The 14,530-nt window shown below is 38.1% G+C and overlaps 1 protein-coding gene across 1 annotated transcript in view; it reads right to left on the bottom strand.

Annotated features, from left to right (window-relative positions):
* The window catches only part of CASK (calcium/calmodulin dependent serine protein kinase), a 365,574-nt gene that overhangs the window by 226,061 nt on the left and 124,983 nt on the right, over positions 1 to 14,530 (bottom strand). Inside the window, exons 3-4 of the mRNA XM_037057119.1 lie at positions 7,356 to 7,433; positions 794 to 866 (exon numbers count right to left, since the gene is read on the bottom strand). Coding sequence (XP_036913014.1) covers positions 794 to 866; positions 7,356 to 7,433 — 151 coding nt within the window. The remainder of the gene's footprint in view (positions 1 to 793; positions 867 to 7,355; positions 7,434 to 14,530) is intronic.

Below are 14,530 nucleotides of genomic sequence, written 5' to 3'. Positions count from 1 at the left end.
ATAACACCTAACCAAATGAGCCACACCATTCAGGGCTTTACTTGATTATCTTAAAATACATAGAAGAAGCCAAGCCTTTGATAATATGTCTTGAGGGAAGGAGAGCATTGTGTCTGTGGATGGTGTGCATTAGAGAGTGAGACTAGAGACAAAATATCAGAGCACTGAAAATGGACAACAGGGCCAAAGAGACCTCAGAGGCTCTTAGTGATTCAAGGCCTTAGAAGAGGTTGGAAATCAAGAGGAAGACCCACTGGTCTCCTTCCTTTCATGTCTCTATGTTTTGCCTGACGCTGTTAGAGCCAGGGACTGACAGTTCTCATGAACTTGTTACTGGCATCAAATACACAGAATAATGGTAATACTCATATTCCTAAGGGTACACATCATATTACATCTATAATGATTTCAGACTATTTTTAAAAATGTGCAAAGAAAATAAAATACTGACTATTTAACACTGCAATACTACAAAATTACAGGTGTATGATGTTTTTACTATATAAACCAATTAATTTAGCATAGGATATTATTTGCTTTTTTTCTGTATGTTGGATTTTTTTATTCTTCTGTCACACACACGTGAAAGAGGAGTAACAGAATTTTAGAATGCATGTACATTTTAACAAAAATAAGGAAACTGAAATTATAAAAAGTGCTGTTTTAACAATTGGTACAGTGACTCTACAAACATAAAGCAGTTAAATAAGAATATTAAAGAAAAAGCTGATTATTATCATTATATGTCAGTTACCCTTCACAAATACTAAAGTTAGTGATAAAAGTGACTTACCTTCACATCCCTGTGAATTATGTTATTATCATGACAATAGCGTAGAGCTTCCAGTATCTGTCTCATATAATGACTGTAGAAAAACAAAAGAAATATAAAACTGTAAAAAAGCCTTTTATTTTTCAAACTTATTATACAGTTGCCCCTAGTTTGTAACTCCCCCCTTCGTATTTGCTGCCCATGGACACTTTCCATTTAGGTAGACAAGACTTATGGAATGTGAGACTTAATAATGAAAACTTGGGGGATCATAAGTTTATGAGGTTCATGAAGAAATTATGTGTTCTATATTTTCTAAGATCTCTAAGTCAAAAGAATTTCACATAGTTCATAAGTAAAATAGCTTGCAAACTAAAAATTCAAGTTTAAAACATTAAAAAAACATGCCAACTATTCTCTGACATTTAGTGAATACTACTTAGTTACACTGGATTGCTATTAAGTAAGTGAACAGTGCTTAGAGGTACATTGAGGATCCTGACTAAAGTGTTGGGAGTCTTTTACCTGCCAGCAGACGCTGGCTCTCTTGCCTTATTTCAACTTAGCTATAAGGACAAATTTAACAGGAGGGGAGAAAACTCTTATGGCTACAATGTTTTTGCAACATAATAAAGTTTTAGTTGGGGCATCTGTGAACAAATCAGAGTACTGGGCCCAAGTCCTAGGAAGTCGGATTCCTCACATTGCCAACTGGGGTCAGCTAAGGCTCCCCATCGACTGCAGGAGTAGTTAGCATTTTGAAGAACAGACCTTAAAAAGTGGTAACAGGGTCTACTAGCAATAGGGTGTGATGAGAGTACTTTATTCAGTATTCCTTTAGAACTTACTTTGACTTCCCTCCATTCTAAAGTTCTTCTGAATTCTTGCTATTCTTTTTTCTCATCTTCTCTTCTTCTGTATTTTATTTCTTTTGTATCTTTCTCATTTTTCCTATTATACCTCTTTCTTTCTTATTTTCCCCCTTTCCTTCCCCAACCAGATGACATAGAAGTGCAATATACTCAACATTACTTACTACATAGTATTTACTGAATTTTGTTTTATATTTCCAGATCTTATGTTTCCCGCATTTTAAAATAAAAAAGAATTCAATAGTACTCAGAAATGACCTGTTGTGTGTGCTTGTGACTCAACAGAAAAAATTTTCTCACTCCTGCTTTAAATTAAAAGACTTTTCCATCAAGTCCCCTCTTTGGTTGCTATGATCTAAACCAAACTCATATGAATGTCCCTTTAATTAGCACCTGCATTATTTCAAGTATTACAGTTGACCGGAGGTTCCATTTTTACAAAGAAAGGAAAATAAACAAATTCAGACTGTTCCTATACTTATTGTCTCTTCACAATTGGGCTTTTAGCAGAGAGCTAAGAACATGAAGTTAGTCCTTAGATGTTCCATTTTTCTTGCCTTGCAAATGCACAGATATGGGGTTGTGGTCACATACTCTGCCTGGGCCAGTGCAGTCTGTAATTAAATTTCTATTTGAGTTAAGAGTTCTTAACTTGTTAGTGTGGCCCTTTCCTGGTTCAAATCAGGCTCTGGAGGACTTGTGACCATGCCCCCCCCACCCCCAGAAATGGCAGAAGTCACAAATGTGAAAGTGCTCTGTAAACTCTAAACCATGCTACACAGGTATAAGTTGTTATTATTACAATATCATCATTATTATTAAATTTAGTCAAGGATTTAGGAATAGCCTATTTGTGTACCGAGATGTGAACAATGGAGTAGTGAGTAAGTTTAAATTAGGTAACATGGACAGACACAGATTATAGTACACTATACACTACTTTGGATGGATGGTACTAAGATAGCCACTTATATCTTTAGCTTAAAGAAAATTCCTCTCTCAAAGTCTTATTTGAAAAGCTCACTAAATGAGCATTTTTATTTTTAGTTTTTAAAAGATTTTATTTATTTACCTTTAGAGGGGAAGGGAAGGAGAAAGGGAGAGAAATATCAATGTATGGTTGCCTCTCATGAGTCCCCTGCTGGGAACTGGCCTGCAACCCATGCATGTGCCCTGACTGGGAATCGAACCAGGATCCTCTGGTTCGCAGGCCCGTGCTCAATCCACTGAGCTACGCCAGCCAGGGCTAAATGAGCATTTTTAAATCTGAGTATCAGCGTATTCAATTATTTGACCCAGATATCATACATATCAGAATCTCTGGGGTGTGTATGTGGGGGGTAGAATTGTTTTCTTCCCAGATATTACAAATTTAAAGTGAGCTTTCTCCACACTCCCAGTCATGACCCAGGGAGGTGCTGCATGTGAACAGTGCACAAGCAAGCAAAATAGAGAACTGAAACCCACCCACATGTTCCAGAGAGTTCCTGACTAAACTTGAATCAAAGAGCTCCAAATCATGAAGTGCCATGGTGGCCTGTATTTTCAGAGAAAATCAGCAATTTATGCTTTTTTCCATCTTCTTTAAGGGTCAGGAATGATGAGAACTCTGAAGAAGGAAAGAGCTGGCCAGCAATCTGCTCATTTCCTTTGGAAGGAGGCATTTTCGGTGGTGGTGGGGTGGTGAAAGAAAAGAAGGGAGGTGACTTAGTCTACCTTCCTTGTGAACTGTGGGTAGAAAGATTAATGTTCTTTACTAGGCAGAAGAGAACTTACCTCTGAAATGCCCTTAAAGATTATCTGTGGTAAAGAGAACCTAGGCTCTTTGAGGCATGAATGGCTTTCTAGAAGATGTCATATAAGCTATATAGCTCTCTGGGTATACAATGGAGAGATTTCATATTGAAATGCTCCCCTCTGTGTATATAATCCCACAAACCTCATGCAAAGGCCTCATCTATTCTGGGCCAGACATGCATTTCTGATGCAGAAAGGAAAGATGTAGGAAAGAATGACACAGGAAGCTGCTATTGAAGGCTCAGACCTTTTTCTGGTTCAGCTGAGCCTTTTGATTGCTTGTATCTTGCAGTTATTTGTAAAGCTTGGTACTGAGTAAGAAGATCTCTGATTTGTGAGACTATGATTTCATAATTTGATCCTGTATGTTAGCCGACTCTACAACTCATCAACCCTGAAAGAACAGAGGTAATCACTAATTGGGTGGTAAGGACTGAACAGAATTTTATTTTAGCCATGCTCTGTTGCTTCTCTTCAAGCTCAGCCAGTTGGGGAAAAACAACATTATCAATTTGATTACTTGGTGTCTCAGAGTCTTCCTGCAGTTGGTCTCACTAGAATACTGATGTAAGCTGAATTTCCCAACAATGAATCACAGAATCAGAGAGGAAGGAAGGTTAAAAGTCATCTGGTTTAACACTCTAACCAAAAGGAGGGATTTATGTGCCCTTGTTACATGGTCTTTGATTCTCTGCAACAGGGAACGTACATAAGCACTTTCTGAGGCTGCCCCACCTCTTCTGTTATTTTTAGGAATAGTTTTTAACAAATTATGTCAAACCTTTCTTTTTTGCAGTGTCACATGCTGGTCCCAATGTTACTCTTTTCTGGTCCATTCTGGGAAATTCCTTTCATAAAATCATCACTTCAACAGCAAATATAGGTAGATTTTAAAACCAACAAGCTATCATCAGATGTATATAAACACCTACTTTTTCTATCAATCTTGAGATTGGGAGATACCTCAGATCATTTCACATATAACATCATCTCTACATGCAGCTATTCTCCCCATCTTGACACCCAGCCCAGTGGAAGTGACAAACTTGACCTTAAGGAAAAGGAATATGGGTGAGTTGGAAAAGAGTAAAAATGGGGCTGGTTTAACATCAAACATGCCAGCATATATGCCAGGGACCTGAGTGTTATTGTGCTTCAAAAAGGAAAAGGTGATCTTCTTCCACCACGCTTCACTATTTTATAAAATCAACATTCAGAATTTTTAGTTTTCCCTATTTGATGCTGCTGTTGAAAGTAAAAAAGGCAAGTTACTTCAACTTCTTGAAGAAATAAATATAAACAATGATATATAAAGGTCTGAGAGTTTCATGTAGTTGGATAAAGTGGTTACCACTATTGCCATAAGAAAAATTGAGATTCCATTGACGATTTTTGGTATTAAAAATGCTTTCTAGGGACTTGTGGCCAAGATGGAGGTGTAGGTAGACACACTGTGCCTCCTTGCACAACCAAAAGGATAACAACAATAAAAAAAAAACAACCACAACTGATAGAAAACTGAACTGTATGGAAGCCTGACAACCAAGGAGTTAAAGAAGACACACTTATCCAGACCAGTAGGAGGGGCAGAGACACACAGCTAGGCAGAGAAAACTCTCGGTAAGACGGTGGCTGGAAGATCCAGGGAAGTGGCAGATTATGGAACGGGGCAGGCAAGGCTGCAGTGGGTGGACCAGCAAGGTGGTGGATTGTGGACTGGGTGGTCTCACACTTGTGCGCAGATACAGTGGAGAAACAACTGGGGAGTGGGACAGACTGCTATCCAGGGCCACAGCGCAAGGAAATAAGGCCTCAAGCCACTGACTGAAAAAACCCCTGGGGGTTGAGGTGCTGGGAGAGTCTCCCAGCCTCACAGGAGAATTCGTTGGAGAGACATACAGGGTCCTGGAATGTACACAAACCCATCCACATGGAACAAGCATCAGAAGAGCCCAATTTGCTTGTGAGAAGTGGGGAAGTGAATAAAATCTGGCAGAGTGCGGAGCAAGCATCATCGTTCCCTCTTGGACCTCTCCCCCACATACAGTGTCACAACACAGCTACATGGGTTGCCCCACCCTGGTGAACACCTAAGGATCCATACCTCACTACATAACAGGCGCATCAAGACAAAAAAATGGGCCAAATGAAAGCTCCAGAAAAAATACAACTTAGCGACGAAGAGATAGCCAAACTATCATATGCATAATTCAAAGCACTGGTGATCGGGATGCTCACAGAATTGGTTGAATTTGGTTGCAAATTAGATGAAAAAATGAAGGCTACACGAAGTGAAATAAAGGAAAATGTACAGGGAACCAATAGTGATGGGAGGGAAACTGGGACTCAAGTCAACGGTGTGGACCAGTAGGAAAAAAGAAAATTCCAACAAGAAATGAATGAAGAAACAAGAATTCAAAAAAATGAGGAGAGGCTTAGGAACCTCCAGGACATCTTTAAATGTTCCAACATCCGAATTATAAGGGTACCAGAAGGGGGAGAAGAACAGCCATGAGTGGAACACTTATTTGAACAAATAATAAAGGAGAACTTCCCCAGTCTGGCAAAGGTAATAGACTTCCAGGAAATCCAGGAAGCTCAGAGAGTCCCAAAGAAGGTAGACCCAAGAAGGAACATACCAAGGCACATCATAATTACATTAGCCAAGGCTAAAATGAAGGAGAGAATCCTAGAAGCAGCAAGAGATAAGGGGACAGTCATCTACAAAGGAGTTCCAATCAGACTGTCAGCGGATTTCTCGAAAGAGACCTTACAGGCAAGAAGGGGCTGGAAAGAAGTATTCCAAGTCATGAAATCCAAAGACCTACAGCCAAGATTGCTCTACCCAGCAAAGCTTTCATTTAGAATGGAAGGGCAGACAAAGTGCTTCTCAGATTAGGTCAAATACAAGCAGTGCATCATCACCAAGCCCTTATTATATGAAATGTTAAAGGGACTTATCTAAGAAAAAGAAGATAAAAAAAATGAACAGTGAAAGGACAGCAAACTCACAGTTATTAACAACCACACCTAAAACTAAAGCAAACTAAGAGGACAGCTAGATTGGGAGTGGAACCATAGAAATGGAGATCACATGGAGGGTTAGCAACAGGGGAGTGGGAGGAGAAGGGGGGAGAAGGTACAGAGAATAAGTAGCACAGATGGTAGGTAGAAAATAGACAGGGGAGGGCATGAATACTATGGGAAATACAGAATCTAAAGAACTTGTGACACATGAACATGAATGAAAGGGGGGGAATGGTGGGGGAGGGGTGTGCAGGGTGGAGGGGAGTGAAGGGAATGGGACAACTGTAATGGCATAATCAATAAAATACATTTTTAAAAAGTCCAAGTTCAATTCTATATGGTTCCTAAGCTATCAAGTCCCCCTTGTATAAAAGTCATGAGGTGGGCGGGGAACTGGATGAAAGAGGTGAAGAGACTAAGAAGCACAAATTGGTAGTCACAAAATAGTCATGGGGAAGTAAGTAAAGCACAGGAAATATAGCCACTAATACTCTAGTAACTGTGTATGGTGCCAGTTGGAGTACTGGAAATATTGAGGGGAACACTATATAAAGTATATGATTGTCTAACCACTAAGCTGTATACATGAAACAAATACAAAATAAAATTGAAAGAAAAAAGTAATCAAGAATGGGAAAAATAGCAGGATTGATGCAAAACTGTAAACTCATATTAATAGATAAATTCACTGTTCAGTATTTTGCATGTGCAGTTAGCATTTGGTTCCACTAATACACATGAAAATAGATATGTTCCTTGTAGGAAAGAGTAGCAGCATACTCATCATCAGTTTCAACAATAGGCCCCTCCGTGTGGGTTTTGTTTTTTTTTCTCATTTCTTTATTTTATATTCACCTTGACCTCTGGGGAGTTGATAAATTACATACCTGGCTACAGCTTCACTGTATACAAAACCAGCATCAGCTCTTTTTACGATTTCAAAACATAGATCCGCTCCATCCATACTGCAGAGAAACATGAAAAAGAGTATAAGAAAAGAGGAAATTTCAGGATGAAAACAATGAAAGTGAATACATTGTAACAAAGTTATTAACTGATTTACAACTAATGATTTTAATGAATTAGTTAAGCCTTTTTTCCCTTTAATGAAAATTAGACAGAAATTATAAAGGACATTATACCACTTTAACATTGAGAATGTTAAAGGGAAAGAAACAGGAAGAACAAGTACATGGTATCATCAAATAACTTAAGGTATGGAGAATTTACTATAAATTTTCTTTAGACTATTATAGCAAGAAGTCTCAGAAAAGGACAATGTTGGAATTATGGGCATAATTTTGAATCAAATTCTGAAGTTATCATGATCTAATCAAGTAATATTCTAAGAATACAACAAGAATTCTAAAACATTTAGCTACAGTTTTATTACCACTAAATGAGAATTCCAGCTACATACTGTGGAAGAAAAAAATAATGAGCTAATCTACAATTTATTTATTTATTTATTTTCCAATTTTTAGTATATTTTATTGATTATGATGTTATAGTTGTGCCAATTTTTTCTCTTTGTCCCCCTCAACCTGGTAACCCCCTTCCCTCCAGCAATCCCCCATCTTAGTTCATGTCCATTGGTCCTGAATTTAAGTTCTTTGGCTTCTCCCTTTCCTGTACAATATTTAACATCCCCCTGTCTATTTTGTTCCTACCAATTATGCTTCTTGATCCCTACACCATTTTTCCCCTTTTCCCTGTTCCTCCTTTGTAAGTAACTAACTTCTTATCTCTTGCTGCTGGTAAGATTCTCTTTTATCTTTAACCTTTGGCATTTTAATTATGATGTCTTAATATGGTCCTCTTTGGGTCCCACTTGATTAGGATTCTCTGTGCTTCCAGGATTTGTATGTCTATTTCCTTCGCCAACTTAGGAAAGTTTTCTTTGATTATTTTTTTCAAATAGATTTCCAATTTCTTGCTCTTTCTCTTCTTCTGGCACCACTATGACACGAACATTGGATTTCTTGAAGTTGTTCCAGAGGCTATTTTTACTACCCTCATTTTCTGGATTCTTTTTCTTTCTTTCTTTAAAAAAATATATTTTATTGATTATGCCATTACAGTTGTCCCATTTCCCCCCTCATTCCCCTCCACCCTGCACACCCCTTCCCCCCACATCCCTCCCCTTTAGTTCATGTCCATGCATCACAAGCTACTTTTCTTGCCCTCCCCTGTCTATTTTCTACCTACCATCTATGCTACTTATTCTCTGTACCTTCTCCCCCCTTCTCCTCCCACTCCCCTGTTGCTAACCCTCCATGTGACCTCCATTTCTATGGTTCCACTCCTGATCCAGCTGTCTGCTTAGTTTGCTTCTGTTTTAGGTGTGGTTGTTAATAACTGTGAGTTTGCTGTCCTTTCACTGTTCATTTTTTATCTTCTTTTTCTTAGATAAGTCCCTTTAACATTTTATATAATAAGGGCTTGGTGATGATGAACTCCTTGTATTTGACCTAATCTGAGAAGCACTTTGTCTGCCCTTCCATTCTAAATGAAAGCTTTGCTGGGTAGAGCAATCTTGGCTGTAGGTCTTTGGATTTCATGACTTGGAATACTTCTTTCCAGCCCCTTCTTGCCTGTAAGGTCTCTTTTGAGAAATCCGCTGACAGTCTGATGGGAACTCCTTTGTAGATGACTGTCCCCTTATCTCTTGCTGCTTCTAGGATTCTCTCCTTCATTTTAATCTTGGCTAATGTAATTATGATGTGCCTTGGTATGTTCCTTCTTGGGTCCAACTTCTTTGGGACTCTGAGCTTCCTGGATTTCCTGGAAGTCTATTTCCTTTTCCAGACTGGGGAAGTTCTCCTTTATTTTTTGTTCAAATAAGTTTTCCACTTGTTACTCTTCCTCTTCTCCTTCTGGTACTCCTATAATTTGGATGTTGGAATGTTTAAAGATGTCCTGGAGATTCCTAAGCTTCTCCTCAGTTTTTTGAATTCTTGTTTCTCCATTCTTTTCTGTTTGGTTGTTCCTTTCTTCCTTCTGGTCCACTCCATTGATTTGAGTACCAGATTTGTTTCCATCACTATTGGTTCCCTGTGCACTTTGCGTCATTTCACTTAGTGTAGCCTTCATTTGTTCCTCTAATTTGTGACTAAAGCCAACCAGTTCTGTGAGCATCCTGATCACCAGTGTTTTGAACTGTGCATCTGATAGGTTGGCTATCTCTTTGTCGTTTAGAAGTATTGGCTGTGGGGCTTTGAGGTGTTCTGCTTGAGCCATAATGTTTTGGTCTGTTCACACCTGTTATATACGAGGGGCAGAGACTTAGGTGTTCACCAGGGCAGGGCAATTCAATTGCAGGGTTGTGATGCTGCATGTGTTGGTGTGGTCAAACAGGGAGTAATCATGCTAGTTCCACTCTCTCTCAGATTTTGGTCCCCTCTGCCGCTTCCCACAAGCAAATTGGGCCGTTCTGGTGCCGGTTCCCATGTAGGTGGGCTTTTATACGTTCTAGGAGCCCATGGGTCTCTCCAACAAAAATTCCTGTGAGGCTGGGAGCCTCTCCCGGCACCTCAACTCCCAAAAGTTTTTCCAATCAGTGTTTGTAGGTTTTATTTCCTGTCACTGGGGCCCTGGGTTGAACGGTCTGTCTCCTTGCCCATTTTTTGCCTGGTTTACCTGGCTGTGAATGTGTGTCCACTGTCAGCCACCACCTTTTGAGCTTTACTGGGTTTGCTCATTTCATCCCTGTGCCCACCTGTGTCCACTAACCACTGCCTTTTCCTGCCGGGACCCCTCTCCACTGGCCACTGACTCCCCCCTCTTACCAGTCTGGATGAATGGTTAGTTGTTGTTGGACTTCAGTACAGTTCAATTTTCTGTCTGTTTTGGTTGTGATTTTGTTTCTAAATCTTTGTTGTCCTTAAATTTGGTTGTGTGAGGAGGTATAATATTTCCACCTGCACCTCCATCTTGGCTGGAAGTACAATTTATTTTTGTTTGTACTTCTATTACCAAAGTTAATTGCTACAAACATATTCTAACAGTGATGTGTTGGTGACACAGTGTCTCTTATCTTGCCCTCAAACTTAAAATGATTCCCTTTTTCTTACCAGATTAGTAAGGCCTCTTGTTGTCTTGGCCACACCTTGTTTCTTCTACTTACCCTAACAACTTTTCAAGAATACCTCACTTTCTAGGCACGTGAGTCTTATCATTACTCCCTGAATATACCATTTTCTTTTTTGTTTTTCTTTTTTAGTCACATGCTTCTGCATATATTACTTCTCATATTCACAACCTACCTTAATTCAATCCCACCTTCCTCCAAAAGTCCCCCAAATGATTAACAGCCACATTAAGTCCCTCTTTTGCTTAAATTCTCTAACCCCCTCAAGCCCATATCATAACATTTGGCACTTACATACAAACACATTTATGTGTATACATGGAATTTTTGCCAGATCATAACATATATTAATGCAATTATTCAAATATTAATAGTTAACATTTTCCTACTTTAAGGCTTATAAAGTGTTTTCAAATTCAGTATCTCATTCATTCATTTATTCAGTATCTCAGGCTCCAATATATCTTCTGCAGGTACTACATTGAGGAAATAGAGACTTCTAGAAGGAAAAGTAAGGGGACTAACTATTCATTACTATAACTAATAATTACTAAATGTGTATTATAATCATTACTAATATTACTATCCATCAATGCTCATGGAAGCACTTCTTTGTTATAGCTCCTTTCATTCTTATAATTACCCCATGAAGTCAGCATCTTTCTCATTATCAAATAATTTGTCTAAGTGAGAAGAAAAGTATGTGACAGGGACAGGATTCAAATACCTGTCTATCTATGTTTAATGCTCTTTCCATTATCTAGATGTACACCTGCTGGGTGTGCAAGGACTAAATGCACATACAAGGGAAACCCCCTCAAAACAGAATTATCTTCTGGAGTGTGGGCCCTTTATAGTACAGGCTTCTCTCGCTACATAAGTGTTCTAGAAACCCATCTGTATCAGTGTACCAGCTGGCATTATTGTGAGAGGCTGAGTTCAGTTTCAGCAATTTTTTTTGAAGACTCTTAATGAGTTTGTCCATTTTATGATAGGTGATTTTATGAACATACCTGCCCACATGGAGCTGAGTGTTCAGCAGTTTTTGACCAAAAATGGCATGACCCCTGCAACCCACCCTCCCTATTCATCCAATCTCATCCTGAGCAACATTTTAACTATTTTCCCAGGTGACAAAAGTCCTCAAAGGGAAACATTTTGCCGATGTGGAAGAGGTGAAAAAAATGGCAGAAGCACTAAAAGTCATCCAAATCAAAGAGTTCAAAAACTGTTTTGAACAGTGGAAAAACGTTTCACTAGGTGTACTGCATCAAATGGAGAGTACTTTGAAGGTGACTGAAATTTAAACATGCAAGAATCAATTTACAATTTCTATAAATATATTCCCTTTTTATGGGACCCCTTCGTATTCAAGCTCAATAGTTCAAACAATAGCATAAAGTCCTAAAAAACTAGTATTTTCATACTTTCAACATGCTCACCTCCAATTCTCAGCAGAAGACTGAGCACAGAGTAAATATTTAATGACCAGTTGATTATGTCATTTAAATCTTGTGTGGTATTATGTAAATGAAAATACTTTCACATTTATACAAGGCTTTACAAATTTCACCTAGTTTCTATTTAACAGCTAATGAACATTTTCCAATATCAAATAGAATTCTTAGCCAAAATAATTCTTACAATGGCCTAGTCTACTCTGAAGTATAGCAGCATTTATTTTCTTCCACCAGAAACAAAGCCCAGATGAATATGACTGTGCATTTTGGTGAACCACCCTGATCACCTGCTATAGTAAAAGTGCTACAAGTGGAGTTATTAGGTCAAGGGGCATATACAATAATGCATTCGATATACAGTTTCCAACATACACAGTTGGAAAACTCTAGCAATCTATACTGCCCATTACTGAGTGTGAAAGTGTCCTTTCTTCTATCTTGCCTCCATTAGGATGACTATTATTTTTAATTTTTGCCAATTAGGAGGGGAAAAAGTCATTCACAATTGCTTTAATTTGTATTTCCTTGATTACTAGAGAGGCTGAATATTTTTAATTTCTTGTATTGTGGAGAGAAAAGATACTATTTTTAAAGCTGGTTTCAGTTTAAGCTAGCTGGTTGATCTGTGAGGACTAAACACACCTCACTCTGAGAAAATTACAGTTTTGTTCAGGTGTTTTCCTTTTTAATTGTGAAATGTGAGGGTAAGCACTATTCAACATAGATGAGAGAGTAGTTAGGCAAAGGAGAGAGTTGAACTAATTGCATCTGTCCTGAGAACTAGAGGAAGGCTTATGGCGGGACCTGAAAGAGGGAAACAGAGTCTTTAGGGTAGGAGAAGGTAGTAATAAGGTAGTGAGAGGCCATCCTATGGAGAAAACCGGTTACTGAGAAGTAACTGGAAATTATTTACTGCACTGTGCTACAATTATTGGCATGGATCAATCCAATTTTTCTGGTCATATCTGAAATGTTAGTAGTTGAAATGACAATCTCTAAACATGCACATACACACATCAAAAACAAATGAAAGTAGTCTATAGTTACAGCGGAAAGGAATCTTAAATCAAAATAACTGCCAACCTAAAATTCTATTTTCACCAAATAATCCTTAAAAATTAAGGCAAGAAAATTGTTTCAGATAAGAAAAAACCAAAAAACAAAAAAGAACCCTCAAACAAGAGAATTTGCCACCAGTATACCTATTCCTAAAGGAAATACAAAAGAATATTCCTCAGAAAGAGAAAAATAAAGCCAAATAAAAACTCAGAGATGCAGCATCACGAAAAATATAAAATGTGGTAAATATGCAGAGTCACATACCACTTGACTGTGGGAACATGCATGAGAAATATGTTGTTAGGCAATTTCATCATTGTATGAACATACTAGAGTGCACATACACAAATGTAGATAGTACAGCCTACTACACACCTAGGCTATAGGTATACCATTGTGACTGTAGATTAATCTAAATGAACAATGATTGTAGAAAACCATTTTCTCACTCCCTCTCTACTGTGAGAGACTGTAAAACAGTAACTATTCTGAGAGAGAGAGAAGACTGATTTTAAATAAAAATACTTGACAACAATAACATAAGTCAGGAGGTATACCAAAAGTTCTAGGACAACCACTAAATTCTGCAACTTTTTGAAAATGTCCAGGGCCTTTTGTACTCTGAAAGATTACTGAGAGCCCCAAAGGGATTGTGTTTCTGTGGGGCTTATCTATCAATATTTGCTCACAATGGCAGATACAAGTTTCCCAAAATTCTAATTTTCACTTGAAAATTTGAATTTCATCACTGGCAACAACTACTGTGAGTTGTTTCCCTTGAAGCAGCAGGCTCACTTTGCTCATTTTTGAATAAATGTCTGTCACGTACCCAAATTAGCATAACTGTTGGTTTGTCTGGTTAGTCACTCAAGTGAAAATGGTGTAACACACACACACACACACACACACACACACACAAATAGTTCACCTTATAACTCAAGAAACTGCTTAAGTGCTTTTTGGAGGCCCAAAAACATTTAAAGGACTGTAATCATTCAGAGTATGTTTCCTAATCACAATATAGTTATGTTAGAAATAAATTAAAACATAACTAGAAAATCTCTAAATGCTTAGAAGTAGAGAAATGCATGCTAAATAATGTATGACTCAAGGAAAAATTATATTAGAAAACACTTCTAACAACGATAATGAAAACAATGCATACCAAAACTCATGCAAGACTGAGGCATTACATTTCCCGATTGGGGTGATGCCATTATTAGACCAGCAAATATAGAACTGGCTGAAAGGAGGGATTGGGTCATAAATACAATCTAAATCTCCCAGTATGAGAAAGTTATTTTCTCACACACTCTTCAGTGTTGGAGAAACTTTTCTTGAATTAGGTAATCCACCATTGATAGAAAACCACATCAACACAATGTCTCTGGAGGGCAATTTTATAGTGCTTGACAAAAGTCTTAAAAATGTATGTCTTCTGACCTAATAATTT

This window comes from Sturnira hondurensis, unplaced genomic scaffold, assembly GCF_014824575.4.
Source record: "Sturnira hondurensis isolate 20B ecotype Veracruz unplaced genomic scaffold, ASM1482457v3 Scaffold0009449, whole genome shotgun sequence".
Lineage (NCBI taxonomy): Eukaryota > Metazoa > Chordata > Mammalia > Chiroptera > Phyllostomidae > Sturnira > Sturnira hondurensis.
This window is presented reverse-complemented; position numbering and strand designations above follow the sequence as displayed.